General features: G+C 50.0%; 1 protein-coding gene across 4 annotated transcripts in view; it reads right to left on the bottom strand.

Moving 5' to 3' along the window:
• The window catches only part of LOC110518941 (uncharacterized), a 51,595-nt gene that overhangs the window by 4,238 nt on the left and 26,172 nt on the right, over positions 1-21,185 (bottom strand). For 2 of the 4 annotated variants that reach the window (XM_036942858.2, XM_090198289.1), the window contains exons 5-16: positions 10,576-10,678; positions 10,291-10,336; positions 10,034-10,138; positions 9,043-9,138; positions 8,750-8,875; positions 4,763-4,888; positions 2,773-2,906; positions 2,479-2,605; positions 2,251-2,343; positions 1,749-1,931; positions 1,354-1,501; positions 36-1,118 (exon numbers count right to left, since the gene is read on the bottom strand). In XM_036942858.2, coding sequence (XP_036798753.2) covers positions 36-1,118; positions 1,354-1,501; positions 1,749-1,931; positions 2,251-2,343; positions 2,479-2,605; positions 2,773-2,906; positions 4,763-4,888; positions 8,750-8,875; positions 9,043-9,138; positions 10,034-10,138; positions 10,291-10,336; positions 10,576-10,678 — 2,370 coding nt within the window. Of the gene's footprint in view, positions 1-35; positions 1,119-1,296; positions 1,502-1,748; positions 1,932-2,250; positions 2,344-2,478; positions 2,606-2,772; positions 2,907-4,762; positions 4,889-8,749; positions 8,876-9,042; positions 9,139-10,033; positions 10,139-10,290; positions 10,337-10,575; positions 10,679-21,185 lie in introns of all 4 variants that reach the window. The other 2 variants (XM_036942857.2, XM_090198288.1) reach the window with 1 other exon arrangement.

The following is a 21,185-nucleotide window of genomic DNA, read 5'->3' on the forward strand; positions in this document are numbered from 1 at the left end:
ACTCTGTCAGTGAAGAAGTGATGTCAACAACCCACCTGTGCTATCAGGAGGAACTGGAGGAGTGAACCGCTCCTGGGCATCGAAGAACTCATCGTCTGACTCTGAGGCACTTTCCCTAGCAACAGGAGGAGGAGCTTTAGGGGACGGCGTTAGGAAAGGACCGCAATCTCCAGAGTAACTTGATAGACTCTCCTCCCCTTTGTGGGTGGAGCTACAAGCCACCTTCTTTTCACAGGAGGAGATGTGGATGGGGATGACTCTGGGGATGTCTAACTTGTTTTTGGAAGCAGTTTTGTTAGACTGGGCGCAGATCTTGTCGATGAGGCGCAAGTCTACGTGACTTGGGATCTTAGAGAGCCGTCTCAGTTCCTCCTCATCGTCGTCAACTTCCTCCGTCTCCTCCTCATCGCTGGTGGCCTCGGGGGGGCTGGGGAGATAGCTGCCCTTGGAGTGTTCAGTGAAGCACAGGCACGGGCTGTCGTTGCTGCGGTAACTCAGGTTGGTGGGGCGTACGGGGGCAGAGGCCGTGCTGCCGGCGGCACCCTCTCTCTGACGCTGAGGAGAGGGAGCTGTGACCTCCAGGAGGAACGGGTGGTGGACATCCAGGGTGGTGGTCCCCTGAGTTGGACGTTGGGACCGGAGAGAGGGGCTGTCCTCACGCAGGGCGACCAAGGCCTTGGCTGGGCCTCCTCCTCTGGCTGCAGCTGCAGGGCTGCTCTCCTCCAAGGCCGCCCTCAGAGAGCCGCTGGACAGGCTGGGGAAGCTACTGTTGGCCCGCGGCTCTGTGCGGTACCAGTTGTCCTGTTCCACTGTTCCCGCGTTAGCTTTAATTCCTAGCATGATCTCTCTTCCTCTCACTTCCCTTCCGTTCTCTTCCTCGACTTCCATGTCCTTCTCTGACAGCTCAATGATCATCACCTCGTGTTTCTCTTCGTATTCTTTCTCAGCTCTCTCTTTCTTTCCTTCCGCTCCTCTCTGCTCCTCTTCTTCTCTCCTCCAACCCTCCCTGTCTTTGCTGGCAGGTGCGGGGCGTTTGCGGGTGTGCGTTGGCGGAGGCTCGGCGGGGTAGTCCTCGTCTGACGAGTCATCGGAGTCACTACAGCAGCGGGACACATAGCCTGGGATTGACAAAGAAAAAAATATATATTTCTCAGTTACATAATAAAGTTTACTATGTAAATAATAGTAGTCAAATTAATACTATCCATACTGGCTGATATCCACGTATCAACGCCAAAATAAATAGTAAGATCAATGCCAAAAAAGGAAAGATTATAGTTAAACATTGATGCTCACTTGTCAGCGATTCATAGCAAACTCCCTCAATAACGGCGAACCTCCCTTCACACACACCTTCCTCAGCAGGTATCCTGTGCACCCGCACCTTGGGGCGTCTCAGACGGAACACACACACTCTGGGGTCCACCAGGAGCTTGCAATAGCCCCCCAGTAGACACGCCAAATCTTTGGCTGCCAGAGAGTCCATCAGTAAGGCAAAAGGCTGGAAAGAGAGCGAGAGAAAGAGAGAGAAAGAAAGAAAAAGAGAGTGAGAGAAAGAGAGGTGGAGAGAGAGAGAGAGAGAGAGAGAGAGGGGAGTGGAGAAGAGAGAGACCGAGAGAGGGGAGTAGGAAGAGAGAATGCATGTCGTATTTTCCATCCACTGTATTTGTGTGTGAACTAAGCGTAGCTATGAGCAAACGTGTGTGTCTGAGTGTGTGTGTGATTTCTGTGTGTGTATGTTATCCTACCTTGATGTCGTGCAGTGAGATACGTAGCAGGCTGACTCTGTCTGACTCAGAGAGCAGCTCCACTCTACTGATGCTGCTGAAGTCTACCAGGGTGGACACCATGTTGAGCTTGTGGTTGACCACCTGACTCAGGCCGTAGCGCGCCCCCACCAACAGACTGACCAGCACCTCCCGGTCCTGCAACTGGGGTGGGGGAGGATGGAGAAGAACAGAGGGGGAGGTGGACAGAGGAGCAAAGAGAAAAGGGGATGGGGAGAGAGAGGGAGAGGGGAAAAGAGGACGAGTGGGAGGGAGAGAGAGGGAAGAGGGGTGAAAGGATGAAAGGAGTAGATACAGTCTGAGACGCATGCTGAATCATCACAGGGTGAAACAAGTTCGGGGTGGGGGGGGGGGGGGGGGGGTCAATCCTGTCCAGCCAATAACAGCTCTCTAAATTGGGTCAGAGTCAGAGAATGATTGACAGCTGTGATTATCATTTGTAAATTGTTTCAAACACACTAACCATCATGGTGGCCGTATAGGAGCGGCCTCCGTAGGAGATTAGTTCTCCAAGCTGGGTGAGGTAGGCCAACCGGGCCTGAGTGGCTGAGATAACCTGGGAGAGGGAGAGCGAGAGAACCACGATGATGACAACATACACGACGACGACGCCAACAACAACAACAAAAGTATTGCACATATAATCTCTCCCGTCCTTTCTCGTCCCCTCTCCTTCTCCCTCCCACCGTACCTTCTGTCGTGGCTCCAGCAGTGACTGGATCTTCTTGAGGTGGTGGCTGATGGCTTTCCTCAGGTCCTTCTCTCTCATGTTACTGAGCAGAGTGGGAGAAATGAAGCTGTCCAGACCAAACTCTTTCCTGTCACAATACACACAGGAGACATTATCAATGTGTGTGTGTGTGTGTGTGTGTGTGTGTGTGTGTGTGTGTGTGTGTGTGTGTGTGTGTGTGTGTGTGTGTGTGTGTGTGTGTGTGTGTGTGTGTGTGTGTGTGTGTGTGTGTGTGTGTGTGTGTGTGTGACTCACGTGATGCTCCTGATAGAGGTCCGGGTGGAGCCTATACTGTTCAGTCTCTCGTGCATGTGCAGGGCAGCCAGACGCAGTGCAGTGTTACACTTCATCTCCACCGCAAACCTCTCCTGTAGAACGTCCCCGACGCTCTGACAACACACACACACACACAAACAGAGAGAGAGAGTTATACACACCCATATAACATTATATATACACACACAGCATGAAACACAAAAACACACAGGCAGAATGATACACACACAAGGTATGAAACCCATTTTATTTCTGACACAGGTTTGGCTATAATCACTCCCTGCAAAGCACCTCCGCTATATGTTTTATTTGACGTGTTCGCGATTGGCTGGGGAACGACCGCTGGCTTGTGGTAAATTCGTTCATATGCTCATATGTTCAGAATAATGTATATAATCAATACAACTGTACTGTTTTAGTTGCTTTTCTTTTAGATATAATACATACAAATGTCGTCCATAAGTCCACTAATACACGAATTAGTGAATAAAAAACGGGCAGATATAAAGAAAAGTTATTTAAACCTAATTCATTTTCTTTCACTTTGCGCCATTGAAACGAATGATCAATATAATAAAACTAGGCCTATGATATTTCCTTCCGACCCCTTATGTTCCATCAGCGGGACAAAATCGTGACGAGTCTACGAGACGGTGCGCTATTAATTGCAGCACAGCTTTATCAAAATACTCATGTTGATATTTATAGGCTAAGCCGTGAATACAGTTTCCCAAAATGAAACACAAATCCAAAATGATGTAGGCGATTGCAAAATCGAATGCCTCTAAACGAAAGAGTCACCTAACTTTGCGGGGCTCTTCTATAGACTATGGCGCAGGCTAATAGACCCTACTTGTTGGATGCGCATTTGGTATCCAGCTGTTTAGTTCGGCCTCGTGATATTGCCGACCATCATCAGCGTATTCAGCAAATCATTTTCTGAATGACAAGGTTTGTGACATGGCAGGCGACGCAAAAAAAAAAGCTGGTGCAGGAAAATAGTGTTCGGAAGAATGTCCAGAATATGTTGATGACCTTTTCCTGGTGCCAGTGAACTTGTAATCCACATTGGATCCAATCCAATACCCGGACATATATGTTGATCATGTGCTACTGTCTGCTTGATTTACAACAGGGTCTGGAAGATTTAACAGAGAAAGCATCAATGTAATGAGTTGATGTTGTCATGTGTTTCTGTGCGTCGGATTGGACCGAGGTGGCCTACCGTGAGAAACGCCCAACAGTATTTCCCTTTCTATTGATCCGGACATTTAACGACAACAAATGAGGAGCCTAGTGGGCTTCTAAACAAAATGATTTGGGTGAATTTCATTGGTAATGATGGTGAGAGCCCAGTAACTGATGAACTCCGATCCCTTTAATCATCGAGGCTATTGTTACTTGGTGTCTCTAAAACCACAACGTTTCCATTTCTATTGTCATGTGACAAAAAAAGTGTTTCTTTTTTAAATAAATTCGCTAGCCAATGCTACAAACTACAGGCCTAATATTCTGCCCATATGAACAACTGTATTTTAGGCCATAGCCTAAAGAACAGCTGCATTATTTAATGAAAATAAGCAAATAGGCACCTTGTTTCACATTCTCTAATAAAAGCCTCGGAAACAGAATTAGGCTACAGCTGGCTTCACAATTTCCCCGCCAAATGGGCCTACAAGGAAACTCAATTTATCTCCATGATGTTGAGAGCGGGGTACGTAAGCAGCTGTAGTACCTTCCACAAAAAAAGTGTTTCTCTACAAAAAGACACGTGAGCCCCTCCCTGTAAATGTACCCTGATTCTCAGCGGAAGGTGACTACTCGAGTACGGTAAAACTCTGCTCACCTGTGTGCAAGTTAAACAGGGTCTCATGGCTATGAGTGCAGGTGAATAATTACAGACACTAAAGGCAGAATAATTACAGACACGAAAGATGGTAGTCTAGGCCTACAGCTAGATGTGGCTCACCTGCAGGAAGAGGTACTCGAAGGCGGTGGGGTCTTCCTGTAGCAGATCCAGGGGGTCTCTGGGAATGAAACACACCCTGAACAGACACTTGTAGTCATGGCTGCTGTTCTCCTTCTTCTGCACCACCTGGAGAGACACACACATTACACAGGGTTATATTGAGGTGACCAAATACACACACATTACACAGGGTTATATTGAGGTGACCAAACACACACACATTACACAGGGTTATATTGAGGTGACCAAACACACACACATTACACAGGGTTATATTGAGGTGACCAAACACACACACATTACACAGGGTTATATTGATTGAGGTGACCAAACACACACACATTACACAGGGTTATATTGAAGTGACCAAACACACACACATTACACAGGGTTATATTGAGGTGACCAAACACACACACATTACACAGGGTTATATTGAGGTGACCAAACACACACACATTACACAGGGTTATATTGAGGTGACCAAACACACACACATTACACAGGGTTATATTGAGGTGACCAAACACACACACATTACACAGGGTTATATTGAGGTGACCAAACACACATACATTACACAGGGTTATATTGAGGTGACCAAACACACACACATTACACAGGGTTATATTGAGGTGACCAAACACACACACATTACACAGGGTTATATTGAGGTGACCAAACACACATACATTACACAGGGTTATATTGAGGTGACCAAACACACACACATTACACAGGGTTATACTGAGGTGAACAAACACACACACACATTACACAGGGTTATATTGAGGTGACCAAACACACACACATTACACAGGGTTATATTGAAGTGACCAAACACACATTACACAGGGTTATATTGAGGTGACCAAACACACATTACACAGGGTTATATTGAGATGACTAAACACACACACATTACACAGGGTTATACTGAGGTGACCAAACACACACGCATTACACAGGGTTATACTGAGGTGAATAGTAGGGGTCTCCAACCTTTTCTAGCATGAGAGCTACTTTTAACCTCTAGTGACTCCCCATCCCGCATGCGGGAGCGTAATCATCGCCTGACACTAATTAGCATAACACAACGGACATAAATATTCCTAGAAAATATTCCTATTCATGAATCACAAATGAAATATATTGAGACACAGCTTAGCCTTTTGTTAATGACCCTGTCATCTCAGATTTTCAAAATATGCTTTACAGCCAAAGCTAGACAAGCATTTGTGTAAGTTTATCGATAGCCTAGCATAGCATTTTGTCCAGCTAGCAGCAGGTAACTTGGTCACGGAAATCAGAAAAGCAATCAAATTAAATCGTTTACCTTTGATGAGCTTCGGATGTTTTCACTCACGAGACTTCCAGTTAGATAGCAAATGTTCCTTTTTTCCAAAAATATTATTTTTGTAGGAGAAATAGCTCCGTTTGTTCTTCACGTTTGGCTGAGAAATCGCCCGTAAATTGCAGTCATGAAAACGGCGAAAAATATTCCAAATTAGCTCCATAATATCGACAGAAACATGTTGCAAGCTACATTTATTTTTTTATAGCTTTCAAATAGGCACATTCTTCTCTACTCTACCCTGCAACTGTTCCCTGGGTCCTTGGTGTAAGAGATGTGTTTTCTGTCAATATACCTGGTAAAGTAACGGCAACTGCTCGGCCTCCGACCGCAAGGCACTACAGAGGGTAGTTCGTACGGCCCAGTACATCACCGGGGCCAAGCTTCCTGCCATCCAGGACCTCTATACCAGGCGGTGTCAGAGGAAGGCCCTGAAAATTGTTAAAGACTCCAGCCACCCTAGTCATAGACTGTTCTCTCTGCTACTGCACGGTAAGCGGTACAGGAGCACCAAGTCTAGGTCCAAGAGGCTTCTAAGCAGCTTCTACCCCCCAAGCCATAAGACTCCTGAACATCTAATCAAATGGCTTCCCAGATTATTTGCATTGTCCCCCCCCCCCTTTTACACTGCTGCTATTCTCAGTTATTATCTATGCATAGTCACTTTAATAACTCAACCTACATGTAGGTAGAGTTATGCCACAACGCATCACCGGGGGCAAACTACCTGCCCTCCAGGACACCTGCACCACCCGATGTCACAGGAAGGCCATAAAGATCCTCAAGGACAGCAACCACCCGAGCAACTGCCTGTTCACCCCGCTATCATCCAGAAGGCGAGGTCAGTACAGTTGCACCAAAGCAGGGACCGAGAGACTGAAAAACAGCTTCTATCTCAAGGCCATCAGACTGTTAAACAGCCACCACTAACATTGAGTGGCTGCTGCCAAAACACTGACTCAACTCCAGCCACTTTAATAATGGAAATGGATGGAAATTGATGTAAAAATATATCACTAGCCACTTTAAACAATGCTACTTAATATAATGTTTACATACCCTACATTACTCATCTCATATGTATATGTATATACTATACCCTATATCATCTACTGCATCTTTATGTAATACATGTATCACTAGCCACTTTAAACAATGCTACTTAATATAATGTTTACATACCCTACATTACTCATCTCATATGTATATGTATATACTGTACCCTATATCACCTACTGCATCTTTATGTAATACATGTATCACTAGCCACTTTAAACTATGCCACTTTGTTTACATACCCTACATTACTCATGTCATATGTGTATACTGTACTCGATACCATCTACTGCATCTTGCCTATGCCGTTCTGTACCATCACTCATTCATATATCTTTATGTACATATTCTTTATCCCTTTACACTTGTGTGTATAAGGTAGTCGTTTTGGAATTTTTAGGTTAGATTACTTGTTGGTTATTACTGCATTGTCAGAACTAGAAGCACAAGCATTTCGCTACACTCGCATTAACATCTGCTAACCATGTGTATGTGACAAATATATTTGATTTGATTTGATGTACATATTACCTCCATAACCTCGACACCGGTCCCCCCCGCACATTGACTCTGTACCGGTACCCCCTGTATAATAGCCCTGCTATTGTTATTTACTGCTGCTATTTAATTATTTGTTATTCTTATCTCTTACTTTGAGGTATTTTCTTAAAACTGCATTGTTGGTTATGGGCTTGTAGGTAAGCATTTCACTGTTGTATTCGGCGCACGTGAACAATACAATTAGATTTGATTTAATTTAATAAACACATTTAAGGGTGCCCCATAAAATTATATTTCGTTTTTTTGCGGAATTCTGTTTCTCTGATTTATCTGTCCTGTTTTTTTACTCTCAATATTACAATGATTCATAGAGAAACAACAAAAATGTATGTTTTTGAGTCAGTGCTTAAATCACATCAGAAGATGAATTTTGAAGTGGGACAAAACGAACATATTTTGATTTTTGTGTGAGAGAGGAATGTGTCGGTCTGGCATGTTTCTGTTAGGCCTTCTGCTGCAGCACATGTCATGGCAAAACAATGGCCACCCAGTTGATACAATTAAACACAACATCTTTCTGTCGGGTAAGCCTACTTTGCAGTTAACATTCGATTGAGAAGGTTTTTGGGGGAAAGCTTTCTGTCTACCCACAAGACCGTTATCAGTACGTTATCATTACTAGCCTCGCTAACTCTCTACATACGGAGTGATGGACAAATGCGCACACCAGACAGACAGAGGCAATATTGCTGGAACTTAATTTGCAGATATTGTGTTACATTTGGCTTTTTAAGCTAATAGTGGCTAACCAGGAGTGGGATAATGTCAATGCTGCTTTGATTGCATAATAGCCGGGAGCTTTTATGTTCATGACAGTTTGCGAAGGAACACATCAACAAAAAAAATAGCTTGGCGAATGACTTGCCGCTCACGATCTACCTGTTGGAGACCTGTGATTTAGAGATTACTACTGTTCGACTGACTGCACTCGTAAAACACAGGTTGGAAGTGTGGGTGAGATGTGTGTGTGATTGCATGTGTGCGGTTGCACGCGTGTGTGTGTGTGTTCTACTCACCTTGTGTATAAGCTCGTCCTCGTGCAGGAGCAGTAGCTTGGTGATGCTATACTGCAGTTCCAGCACCAGAGCAAAGTACTCAATGCAGCAGATGGACAACTTGTCCTTCAGAGTCAGAACGATGTCCTGCAAACAAAGTGACACAGTTGGGTCTTAGTTTTGCTGTCTTCATGGTGCTTGACAACTGAATACTGTGTGTCAGCGCGCGTGGGCAACTGAGTCATGCAGATGACACAGGTTTACACGCATGGGTGATATTTGTAGGTAAAATACTCTAAATGTTATGTCCGTACCTTGATGGTGGTGGTGGCGTCGAACTTGAAGGCCTTGGTCTGTCCGTTCTCCAGGTAGACCTTCAGAACGTTGGGCAGGAACAGAAGAGAGTTTCCCTGCAGGAAGAAAACAAATTGAATGAGAGAGAGCGAGAGAGAGAGAGAGAGATAGAGAGAGAGACAGGGAGACAGAGAGAGAAGGAGAGAGAGATAGAGAGAGAGACAGGGAGACAGAGACAGGGAGAGAGAGAGAGAGAGAGAGAGAGAGAGAGAGAGAGAAGGAGAGAGAGATAGAGACAGGGAGAGAGGGAGAGAGAGAGAGAGAGAGAGAGAGAGAGAGAGACAGGGAGACAGAGACAGGGAGAGAGAGAGAGAGAGAGAGAGAGAGAGAGAGAGAAGGAGAGAGAGATAGAGACAGGGAGACAGAGACAGGGAGAGAGGGAGAGACAGAGAGAGAGAGAGAGACAGGGAGACAGAGACAGGGAGAGAGGGAGAGACAGAGAGAGAGAGAGAGACAGGGAGACAGAGACAGGGAGAGAGGGAGAGAGAGAGAGAGACTGAGAGAGAAGGAGAGAGAGATAGAGACAGGGAGACAGAGACAGGGAGAGAGGGAGAGACAGAGAGAGAGAGAGAGACAGCGAGAGAGAGAGGGAGACAGAGAGAGAGAGAGAGAGAGAGAGAGAGAGAGAGAGAGAGAGATAGAGAGAAAGGGAGACAGAGAGAGGCAGAGAGAGAGAGTGGGAGAGAGTGTGAGAGAGAGACAGAGAGAGAGAGAGAGAGAGAGAGAGAGAAGGAGAGAGAGATAGAGACAGGGAGACAGAGACAGGGAGAGAGGGAGAGACAGAGAGAGAGAGAGAGACAGCGAGAGAGAGAGGGAGACAGAGAGAGAGAGAGAGAGAGAGAGAGAGAGAGATAGAGAGAAAGGGAGACAGAGAGAGGCAGAGAGAGAGAGTGGGAGAGAGTGTGAGAGAGAGACAGAGAGAGAGAGAGAGAGAGCGTGTGAGGTCCTGACCTGAGTGTGACCGTTAACGACCACTTCCTCTGCGAAGCGCACTTTGATCGGGTTACTCCTCAGACGAGCCCTCTTCTCCGCCGACATGATGGACGACTTAGGACCCTTGACACACAGGGAGACGACGTTATGTCATCATTAACACACACACATTCAAATACGCACAAGCGCACACACACACACACACACACACACACACACACACACACACACACACACACACACACACACACACACACACACACACACACACTTACTGTCATGTGCCTTAAGATTGTCATTGTGACAGAGTCCTCCAAGTCCCTGAAGAAACACAGAGACAATATGTTTCTGTCCAGCAGTCATGTAGGCATTTTCACTACACTGACATTTGACCTGACACGCTTGACCTGACACGCTCACACGCACAAATGATAGTATGCTTTCAGAACTGAATACACTGGAAGGGAGTCACTAACTACACTACTATCTAGTTAGAATATAGAGACTGAGAAACAGAGGGAGAAAACAGAGTAAGGGACAGAAGAAACAAAGTTATTTACCTAGTGACTTCTTGCAGCTGTTCATAGCTGAGATCATCTGCCACCAGGTCATTGATCTGTAACACCTGGTCTCCAGGGTACAGTATGCCATCCGCTGGGCCACCTACACACACGGAAGAAAGTGTTTGTTATATAATTCAACACAGTCACATGTGCTTACAGTAGCTCCCCTGGGGGGGTTATCATTAATACCAGCCTCTCTGCCAGTCTCTCTACCAGACTCTCTACTATCCTCTCTGCCAGTCTCTCTACCAGACTCTCTGCCAGCCTCTCTGCCAACCTCTCTGCCAGCCTCTCTACAAGCCTCTCTGCCAGTTTCTCTGCCAGCATCTCTGCCAGCCTCTCTGCCAGTCTCTCTGCCAGCCTCTCTGCCAGTCTCTCTACCAGACTATCTACAAGCCTCTCTGCCAGCATCTCTGCCAGCCTCTCTGCCAGTCTCTCTGCCAGACTCTCTGCCAGCCTCTCCACCAATCTCTACTAGCTTCTCAGCCAGCCTCTCTACTAGCCTCTCTGCCAGCCTCTCTGCCAGCCTCTATACTAGCCTCTCTGCCAGCCTCTCTGCCAGACTCTCTACTAGCCTCTCTGCCAGGCTCTCTGCCAGTCTCTCTGCCAGTCTCTCTACTAGCCTCTCTGCCTGTCTCTCTACTAGCCTCTCTAGTAGCCTCTCTACTAGCCTCTCTGCCAGCCTCTCTACTAGCCTCTGCCAGCCTCTCTACCAGTCTCTCTGCCAGACTCTCTGCCAGCCTCTCGACCAGCCTCTCTGTCAGCCTCTCTGCCAGCCTCTCTACTAGCCTCTCTGCCAGTCTCTCTACTAGCCTCTCTGCCAGTCTCTCTACCAGACTCTCTACAAACCTCTCTACCAGCATCTCTGCAAGCCTCTCAGCCAGTCTCACTACTATCCTCTCTGCCAGTCTCTCTACCAGACTATCTACAAGCCTCTCTGCCAGCATCTCTGCCAGCCTCTCTGCCAGCCTCTCCACCAATCTCTACTAGCTTCTCAGCCAGCCTCTATACTAGCCTCTCTGCCAGCCTCTCTGCCAGCCTCTATACTAGCCTCTCTGCCAGCCTCTCTGCAAGACTCTCTACTAGTCTCTCTGCCAGTCTCTCTGCCAGCCTCTCTGCCAGATTCTCTGCCAGTCTCTCTAGTAGCCTCTCTACGAGCCTCTCTGCCAGCTTCTCTACTAGCCTCTGCCAGTCTCTCTACTAGTCTCTCTGCCAGCCTCTCTGCAAGACTCTCTACTAGTCTCTCTGCCAGTCTCTCTGCCAGCCTCTCTGCCAGATTCTCTGCCAGTCTCTCTAGTAGCCTCTCTACGAGCCTCTTTGCCAGCTTCTCTACTAGCCTCTGCCAGCCTCTCTACCGGATTCTCTACAAGCCTCTCTGCCAGCCTCTCTAGTAGCTTCTCTACTAGCCTCTCTGCCAGCTTCTCTACTAGCCTCTGCCAGCCTCTCTACTAGTCTTTCTACCAGACTCTCTACAAGCCTCTCTGTCAGTCTATCTACTAGCCCATCTGCCATCCTCTATGACAGCTTCTCTGCCAGACTCTCTACTAGCCTCTCTGCTAGCCTCTCTCCCAGTCCTCTGCCAGCCTCTCTGCCAGCCTCTCTACTAGCCTCTCTGCCAGACTCTCTGCCAGACTCTCTGCCAGTCTCTGTAATAGCCTCTCTGCCAGTATCTCTACTAGCCTATATGCCAATCTCTCTACTAGAGTCTCTGCCAGCCTCTCTGGCGCCCTCTCTGCCAGACTCTTCACTAGCCTCTCTGCCAGCCTCTCTGCCTGCTTCTCTAATTGTCTCTCTAACGGACTCTCTGCCAGCCTCTCTACTAGCTTCTCTGCCAGACTCTTTGCTAAACTCTCTGCCACCATCTCAATAGGCCTCTCAACAGGCCTCTCTTCAAACCTCTCTGCCAGCCTCTCTGCCAGTCTCTCTACTAGCCTCTCTGCCAGTCTCTCTACTAGTCTCTCTGCCAGTCTCTCTTCAAGTCTCTCTGCCTGTCTCCTCAAACCTCTCTGCCAGCCTCTCTAGTAGCCTTTCTGCCAGTCTCTTCACTAGCACCTCTACCAGCCTCTCTACTAGCCTCTCTACTAGACTCTCTGCCAGCCTCTCGACAAGCCTCTCTGCTAGACTCTCTGTCAGCCTCTCTGCCAGCCTCTCTACTAGCATCTCTGCCAGTCTCTCTACTAGACTCTCTGCCAGCCTCTCTGACAGACTCTATCCCATCTCTCTACTAGCCTCTCTGCCAGCCTCTATCCCAGTCTCTCTATTAGGCTCTCTGCCAGCCTCTATCCCAGTCTCTCTGCCAGCCTCTCTGCCAGCCTCTATCCCAGGAGTCTGGCAGAGAGTCTGGCAGAGAGGCTAGTAGAGAGAGGCTAGTAGAGACTAGTCTCTCTGCCAGCCTCTCTACTAGCCTCTCTGCCAGTCTCTCTGCTAGACTCTGCCAGCCTCTCTGCCAGACTCTCTAACAGTCTCTCTACTAGCCTCTCTGCCAGCCTCTCTGCCAGCCTCTATCCCAGTCTCTCTACTAGCCTATCTGCCAGTCTCTCTACCCATCTCTCTGCCAACCTCTCTGCCAGTCTCTCTACTCGCCTCTCTGCCAGACTCTCTGCCAGATCTCTGCCAGTCTCTCTACTATTCTCTCTGCCAGTCTCTCTGCCTGCCTCTCTACTAGTCTCTCTGCCAGCCTCTCTGCAAGACTCTCTACTAGTCTCTCTGCCAGTCTCTCTGCCAGCCTCTCTGCCAGATTCTCTGCCAGTCTCTCTAGTAGCCTCTCTACGAGCCTCTTTGCCAGCTTCTCTACTAGCCTCTGCCAGCCTCTCTACCGGATTCTCTACAAGCCTCTCTGCCAGCCTCTCTAGTAGCTTCTCTACTAGCCTCTCTGCCAGCTTCTCTACTAGCCTCTGCCAGCCTCTCTACTAGTCTTTCTACCAGACTCTCTACAAGCCTCTCTGTCAGTCTATCTACTAGCCCATCTGCCATCCTCTATGACAGCTTCTCTGCCAGACTCTCTACTAGCCTCTCTGCTAGCCTCTCTCCCAGTCCTCTGCCAGCCTCTCTGCCAGCCTCTCTACTAGCCTCTCTGCCAGACTCTCTGCCAGACTCTCTGCCAGTCTCTGTAATAGCCTCTCTGCCAGTATCTCTACTAGCCTATATGCCAATCTCTCTACTAGAGTCTCTGCCAGCCTCTCTGGCGCCCTCTCTGCCAGACTCTTCACTAGCCTCTCTGCCAGCCTCTCTGCCTGCCTCTCTAATTGTCTCTCTAACGGACTCTCTGCCAGCCTCTCTACTAGCTTCTCTGCCAGACTCTTTGCTAAACTCTCTGCCACCATCTCAATAGGCCTCTCAACAGGCCTCTCTTCAAACCTCTCTGCCAGCCTCTCTGCCAGTCTCTCTACTAGCCTCTCTGCCAGTCTCTCTACTAGTCTCTCTGCCAGTCTCTCTTCAAGTCTCTCTGCCTGTCTCCTCAAACCTCTCTGCCAGCCTCTCTAGTAGCCTTTCTGCCAGTCTCTTCACTAGCACCTCTACCAGCCTCTCTACTAGCCTCTCTACTAGACTCTTTGCCAGCCTCTCGACAAGCCTCTCTGCTAGACTCTCTGTCAGCCTCTCTGCCAGCCTCTCTACTAGCATCTCTGCCAGTCTCTCTACTAGACTCTCTGCCAGCCTCTCTGACAGACTCTATCCCATCTCTCTACTAGCCTCTCTGCCAGCCTCTATCCCAGTCTCTCTACTAGGCTCTCTGCCAGCCTCTATCCCAGTCTCTCTGCCAGCCTCTCTGCCAGCCTCTATCCCAGGAGTCTGGCAGAGAGTCTGGCAGAGAGGCTAGTAGAGAGAGGCTAGTAGAGACTAGTCTCTCTGCCAGCCTCTCTACTAGCCTCTCTGCCAGTCTCTCTGCTAGACTCTGCCAGCCTCTCTGCCAGACTCTCTAACAGTCTCTCTACTAGCCTCTCTGCCAGCCTCTCTGCCAGCCTCTATCCCAGTCTCTCTACTAGCCTATCTGCCAGTCTCTCTACCCATCTCTCTGCCAACCTCTCTGCCAGTCTCTCTACTCGCCTCTCTGCCAGACTCTCTGCCAGATCTCTGCCAGTCTCTCTACTATTCTCTCTGCCAGTCTCTCTGCCTGCCTCTCTAATAGTCTCTCTGCCAGACTCTCTAACAGTCTCTCTACTAGCCTCTCTGCCAGCTTCTCTGCCAGCCTCTATCCCAGTCTCTCTACTAGCCTATCTGCCAGTCTCTCTACCCATCTCTCTGCCAACCTCTCTACCAGTCTCTCTACTAGCCTCTCTGCCAGACTCTCTGCCAGATCTCTGCCTGCCTCTCTAATAGTCTCTCAGCCAGACTCTCTGCCAGCCTCTCTACTAGCTTTTCTGCCAGACTCTTTGCTAGACTCTCTGCCACCATCTCAACAGGCCTCTCAACAGGCCTCTCTTCAAACCTCTCTGCCAGCCTCTCTACTAGCCTCTCTGCCAGTCTCTCTACTAGCCTCTCTGCCAGTCTCTCTACTAGCCTCTCTGCCTGCATCTCTTCAAGTCTCTCTGCCTGTCTCCTCAAACCTCTCTGCCAGCCTCTCTAGTAGCCTTTCTGCCAGTCTCTTCACTAGCACCTCTACCAGCCTCTCTACTAGCCTCTCTACTAGACTCTCTGCCAGCCTCTCGACCAGCCTCTCTGCTAGCCTCTCTGTCAGGCTCTCTGCCAGCCTCTCTACTAGCCTCGCTGCCAGTCTCTCTACTAGACTCTCTGCCAGCCTCTCTGCCAGACTCTCTACTAGCCTCTCTGCCAACCTCTCTGCCAGCCTCTATCCCATCTCTCTACTAGCCTCTCTGCCAGCCTCTCTGCCAGCCTCTATCCCAGTCTCTCTACTAGGCTCTCTGCCAGCCTCTATCCCAGTCTCTCTGCCAGCCTCTCTGCCATCCTCTATCCCAGGAGTCTGGCAGAGAGTCTGGCAGAGAGGCTAGTAGAGAGAGGCTAGTAGAGCCTAGTCTCTCTGCCAGCCTCTCTACTAGCCTCTCTACCAGTCTCTCTACTAGCCTCTCTGCCAGCCTCTCTGCCAGACTCTATCCCAGTCTCTCTACTAGCCTATCTGCCAGTCTCTCTACCCATCTCTCTGCCAACCTCTCTGCCAGTCTCTCTACTATTCTCTCTGCCAGTCTCTCTACTAGCTTCTCTGCCAGACTCTCTACTAGCCTCTCTGCCCGTCTCTCTACTAGCTTCTCTGCCAGTCTCTCTACTAGTCTTTCTGCCAGTCTCTCTACTAGCTTCTCTGTCAGCCTCTCTGCCAGTCTCTCTACTAGTCTCTCTGCCAGCCTCTCTGCAAGACTCTCTACTAGTCTCTCTGCCAGTCTCTCTGCCAGCCTCTCTGCCAGATTCTCTGCCAGTCTCTCTAGTAGCCTCTCTATGAGCCTCTCTGCCAGCTTCTCTACTAGCCTCTGCCAGCCTCTCTACCGGATTCTCTACAAGCCTCTCTGCCAGCATCTCTAGTAGCTTCTCTACTAGCCTCTCCGCCAGCTTCTCTACTAGCCTCTGCCAGCCTCTCTACTAGTCTTTCTACCAGACTCTCTACAAGCCTCTCTGTCAGTCTCTCTACTAGCCCATCTGCCATCCTCTCTGACAGCTTCTCTGCCAGACTCTCTACTAGCCTCTCTGCTAGCCTCTCTCCCAGTCCTCTGCCAGCCTCTCTACCAGCCTCTCTACTAGCCTCTCTGCCAGACTCTCTGCCAGACTCTCTGCCAGTCTCTGTAATAGCCTCTCTGCCAGCCTCTCGACAAGCCTCTCTGCTAGATTCTCTGTCAGCCTCTCTGCCAGCCTCTCTACTAGCATCTCTGCCAGTCTCTCTACTAGACTCTCTGCCAGCCTCTCTGCCAGCCTCTCTGACAGTCTCTCTACTAGCCTCTCTGCCAGCCTCTCTGCCAGCCTCTATCCCATCTCTCTACTAGCCTCTCTGCCAGCCTCTATCCCAGTCTCTCTACTAGGCTCTCTGCCAGCCTCTATCCCAGTCTCTCTGCCAGCCTCTCTGCCAGCCTCTATCCCAGGAGTCTGGCAGAGAGTCTGGCAGAGAGGCTAGTAGAGAGAGGCTAGTAGAGACTAGTCTCTCTGCCAGCCTCTCTACTAGCCTCTCTGCCAGTCTCTCTGCTAGACTCTGCCAGCCTCTCTGCCAGACTCTCTAACAGTCTCTCTACTAGCCTCTCGGCCAGCCTCTCTGCCAGCCTCTATCCCAGTCTCTCTACTAGCCTATCTGCCAGTCTCTCTACCCATCTCTCTGCCAACCTCTCTGCCAGTCTCTCTACTAGCCTCTCTGCCAGACTCTCTGCCAGATCTCTGCCAGTCTCTCTACTATTCTCTCTGCCAGTCTCTCTGCCTGCCTCTCTAATAGTCTCTCTGCCAGACTCTCTGCCAGCCTCTCTACTAGCTTCTCTGCCAGACTCTTTGCTAGACTCTCTGCCACCATCTCAACAGGCCTCTCAACAGGCCTCTCTTCAAACCTCTCTGCCAGACTCTCTGCCAGATTCTCTGCCAGTCTCTCTAGTATCCTCTCTGCCAGTCTCTCTACTAGCTTCTCTGCCAGACTCTCTGCCAGATTCTCTGCCAGTCTCTCTACTAGCTTCTCTGCCAGCCTCTCTACTAGCATCTCTGCCAGTCTCTCTACTAGACTCTCTGCCAGTCTCTCTACTAGCTTCTCTGCCAGACTCTCTGCCAGATTCTCTGCCAGTCTCTCTACTAGCTTCTCTGCCAGCCTCTCTACTAGCATCTCTGCCAGTCTCTCTACTAGACTCTCTGCCAGCCTCTCTGCCAGCCTCTCTGACAGTCTCTCTACTAGCCTCTCTGCCAGCCTCTCTGCCAGCCTCTATCCCATCTCTCTACTAGCCTCTCTGCCAGCCTCTATCCCAGCCTCTCTACTAGGCTTTCTGCCAGCCTCTATCCCAGTCTCTCTGCCAGCTTCTCTGCCAGCCTCTATCCCAGGAGTCTGGCAGAGAGTCTGGCAGAGAGGCTAGTAGAGAGAGGCTAGTAGAGACTAGTCTCTCTGCCAGCCTCTCTACTAGCCTCTCTGCCAGTCTCTCTGCTAGACTCTCTGCCAGCCTCTCTGCCAGACTCTCTAACAGTCTCTCTACTAGCCTCTCGGCCAGCATCTCTGCCAGCCTCTATCCCAGTCTCTCTACTAGCCTATCTGCCAGTCTCTCTACCCATCTCTCTGCCAACCTCTCTGCAAGTCTCTCTACTAGCCTCTCTGCCAGACTCTCTGCCAGATTTCTGCCAGTCTCTCTACTATTCTCTCTGCCAGTCTCTCTGCCTGCCTCTCTAATAGTCTCTCTGCCACACTCTCTGCCAGCCTCTCTACTAGCTTCTCTGCCAGACTCTTTGCTAGACTCTCTGCCACCATCTCAACAGGCCTCTCAACAGGCCTCTCTTCAAACCTCCCAGCCAGACTCTCTGCCAGATTCTCTGCCAGTCTCTCTACTAGCCTCTCTGTCAGTCTCTCTACTAGCTTCTCTGCCAGACTCTCTGCCAGATTATCTACCAGTCTCTCTAGTATCCTCTCTGCCAGTCTCTCGACTAGCTTCTCTGCCAGACTCTCTGCCAGATTCTCTGCCAGTCTCTCTACTAGCTTCTCTGCCAGACTCTCTGCCAGATTCTCTGCCAGTCTCTCTACTAGCTTCTCTGCCAGACTCTCTGCCAGATTCTCTGCCAGTCTCTCTACTAGCCTCTCTGCCAGTCTCTCTACTAGCTTCTCTGCCAGCCTCTCTGCAAGACTCTCTACTAGTCTCTCTGCCAGTCTCTCTGCCAGCCTCTCTGCCAGATTCTCTGCCAGTCTCTCTAGTAGCCTCTCTATGAGCCTCTCTGCCAGCTTCTCTACTAGCCTCTGCCAGCCTCTCTACCGGATTCTCTACAAGCCTCTCTGCCAGCATCTCTAGTAGCTTCTCTACTAGCCTCTCCGCCAGCTTCTCTACTAGCCTCTGCCAGCCTCTCTACTAGTCTTTCTACCAGACTCTCTACAAGCCTCTCTGTCAGTCTCTCTACTAGCCCATCTGCCATCCTCTCTGACAGCTTCTCTGCCAGACTCTCTACTAGCCTCTCTGCTAGCCTCTCTCCCAGTCCTCTGCCAGCCTCTCTACCAGCCTCTCTACTAGCCTCTCTGCCAGACTCTCTGCCAGATTCTCTGCCAGTCTCTCTAGTATCCTCTCTGCCAGTCTCTCTACTAGCTTCTCTGCCAGACTCTCTGCCAGATTCTCTGCCAGTCTCTCTACTAGCTTCTCTGCCAGCCTCTCTACTAGCATCTCTGCCAGTCTCTCTACTAGACTCTCTGCCAGTCTCTCTACTAGCTTCTCTGCCAGACTCTCTGCCAGATTCTCTGCCAGTCTCTCTACTAGCTTCTCTGCCAGCCTCTCTACTAGCATCTCTGCCAGTCTCTCTACTAGACTCTCTGCCAGCCTCTCTGCCAGCCTCTCTGACAGTCTCTCTACTAGCCTCTCTGCCAGCCTCTCTGCCAGCCTCTATCCCATCTCTCTACTAGCCTCTCTGCCAGCCTCTATCCCAGCCTCTCTACTAGGCTTTCTGCCAGCCTCTATCCCAGTCTCTCTGCCAGCTTCTCTGCCAGCCTCTATCCCAGGAGTCTGGCAGAGAGTCTGGCAGAGAGGCTAGTAGAGAGAGGCTAGTAGAGACTAGTCTCTCTGCCAGCCTCTCTACTAGCCTCTCTGCCAGTCTCTCTGCTAGACTCTCTGCCAGCCTCTCTGCCAGACTCTCTAACAGTCTCTCTACTAGCCTCTCGGCCAGCATCTCTGCCAGCCTCTATCCCAGTCTCTCTACTAGCCTATCTGCCAGTCTCTCTACCCATCTCTCTGCCAACCTCTCTGCAAGTCTCTCTACTAGCCTCTCTGCCAGACTCTCTGCCAGATTTCTGCCAGTCTCTCTACTATTCTCTCTGCCAGTCTCTCTGCCTGCCTCTCTAATAGTCTCTCTGCCACACTCTCTGCCAGCCTCTCTACTAGCTTCTCTGCCAGACTCTTTGCTAGACTCTCTGCCACCATCTCAACAGGCCTCTCAACAGGCCTCTCTTCAAACCTCCCAGCCAGACTCTCTGCCAGATTCTCTGCCAGTCTCTCTACTAGCCTCTCTGTCAGTCTCTCTACTAGCTTCTCTGCCAGACTCTCTGCCAGATTATCTACCAGTCTCTCTAGTATCCTCTCTGCCAGTCTCTCGACTAGCTTCTCTGCCAGACTCTCTGCCAGATTCTCTGCCAGTCTCTCTACTAGCTTCTCTGCCAGACTCTCTGCCAGATTCTCTGCCAGTCTCTCTACTAGCTTCTCTGCCAGACTCTCTGCCAGATTCTCTGCCAGTCTCTCTACTAGCCTCTCTGCCAGTCTCTCTACTAGCTTCTCTGCCAGCCTCTCTGCAAGACTCTCTACTAGTCTCTCTGCCAGTCTCTCTGCCAGCCTCTCTGCCAGATTCTCTGCCAGTCTCTCTAGTAGCCTCTCTATGAGCCTCTCTGCCAGCTTCTCTACTAGCCTCTGCCAGCCTCTCTACCGGATTCTCTACAAGCCTCTCTGCCAGCATCTCTAGTAGCTTCTCTACTAGCCTCTCCGCCAGCTTCTCTACTAGCCTCTGCCAGCCTCTCTACTAGTCTTTCTACCAGACTCTCTACAAGCCTCTCTGTCAGTCTCTCTACTAGCCCATCTGCCATCCTCTCTGACAGCTTCTCTGCCAGACTCTCTACTAGCCTCTCTGCTAGCCTCTCTCCCAGTCCTCTGCCAGCCTCTCTACCAGCCTCTCTACTAGCCTCTCTGCCAGACTCTCTGCCAGACTCTCTGCCAGTCTCTGTAATAGCCTCTCTGCCAGCCTCTCGACAAGCCTCTCTGCTAGATTCTCTGTCAGCCTCTCTGCCAGCCTCTCTACTAGCATCTCTGCCAGTCTCTCTACTAGACTCTCTGCCAGCCTCTCTGCCAGCCTCTCTGACAGTCTCTCTACTAGCCTCTCTGCCAGCCTCTCTGCCAGCCTCTATCCCATCTCTCTACTAGCCTCTCTGCCAGCCTCTATCCCAGTCTCTCTACTAGGCTCTCTGCCAGCCTCTATCCCAGTCTCTCTGCCAGCCTCTCTGCCAGCCTCTATCCCAGGAGTCTGGCAGAGAGTCTGGCAGAGAGGCTAGTAGAGAGAGGCTAGTAGAGACTAGTCTCTCTGCCAGCCTCTCTACTAGCCTCTCTGCCAGTCTCTCTGCTAGACTCTGCCAGCCTCTCTGCCAGACTCTCTAACAGTCTCTCTACTAGCCTCTCGGCCAGCCTCTCTGCCAGCCTCTATCCCAGTCTCTCTACTAGCCTATCTGCCAGTCTCTCTACCCATCTCTCTGCCAACCTCTCTGCCAGTCTCTCTACTAGCCTCTCTGCCAGACTCTCTGCCAGATCTCTGCCAGTCTCTCTACTATTCTCTCTGCCAGTCTCTCTGCCTGCCTCTCTAATAGTCTCTCTGCCAGACTCTCTGCCAGCCTCTCTACTAGCTTCTCTGCCAGACTCTTTGCTAGACTCTCTGCCACCATCTCAACAGGCCTATCAACAGGCCTCTCTTCAAACCTCTCTGCCAGACTCTCTGCCAGATTCTCTGCCAGTCTCTCTAGTATCCTCTCTGCCAGTCTC

The sequence above is a fragment of the Oncorhynchus mykiss genome, chromosome 14 (assembly GCF_057628025.1).
Source record: "Oncorhynchus mykiss isolate SJ-2025 chromosome 14, ASM5762802v1, whole genome shotgun sequence".
Lineage (NCBI taxonomy): Eukaryota > Metazoa > Chordata > Actinopteri > Salmoniformes > Salmonidae > Oncorhynchus > Oncorhynchus mykiss.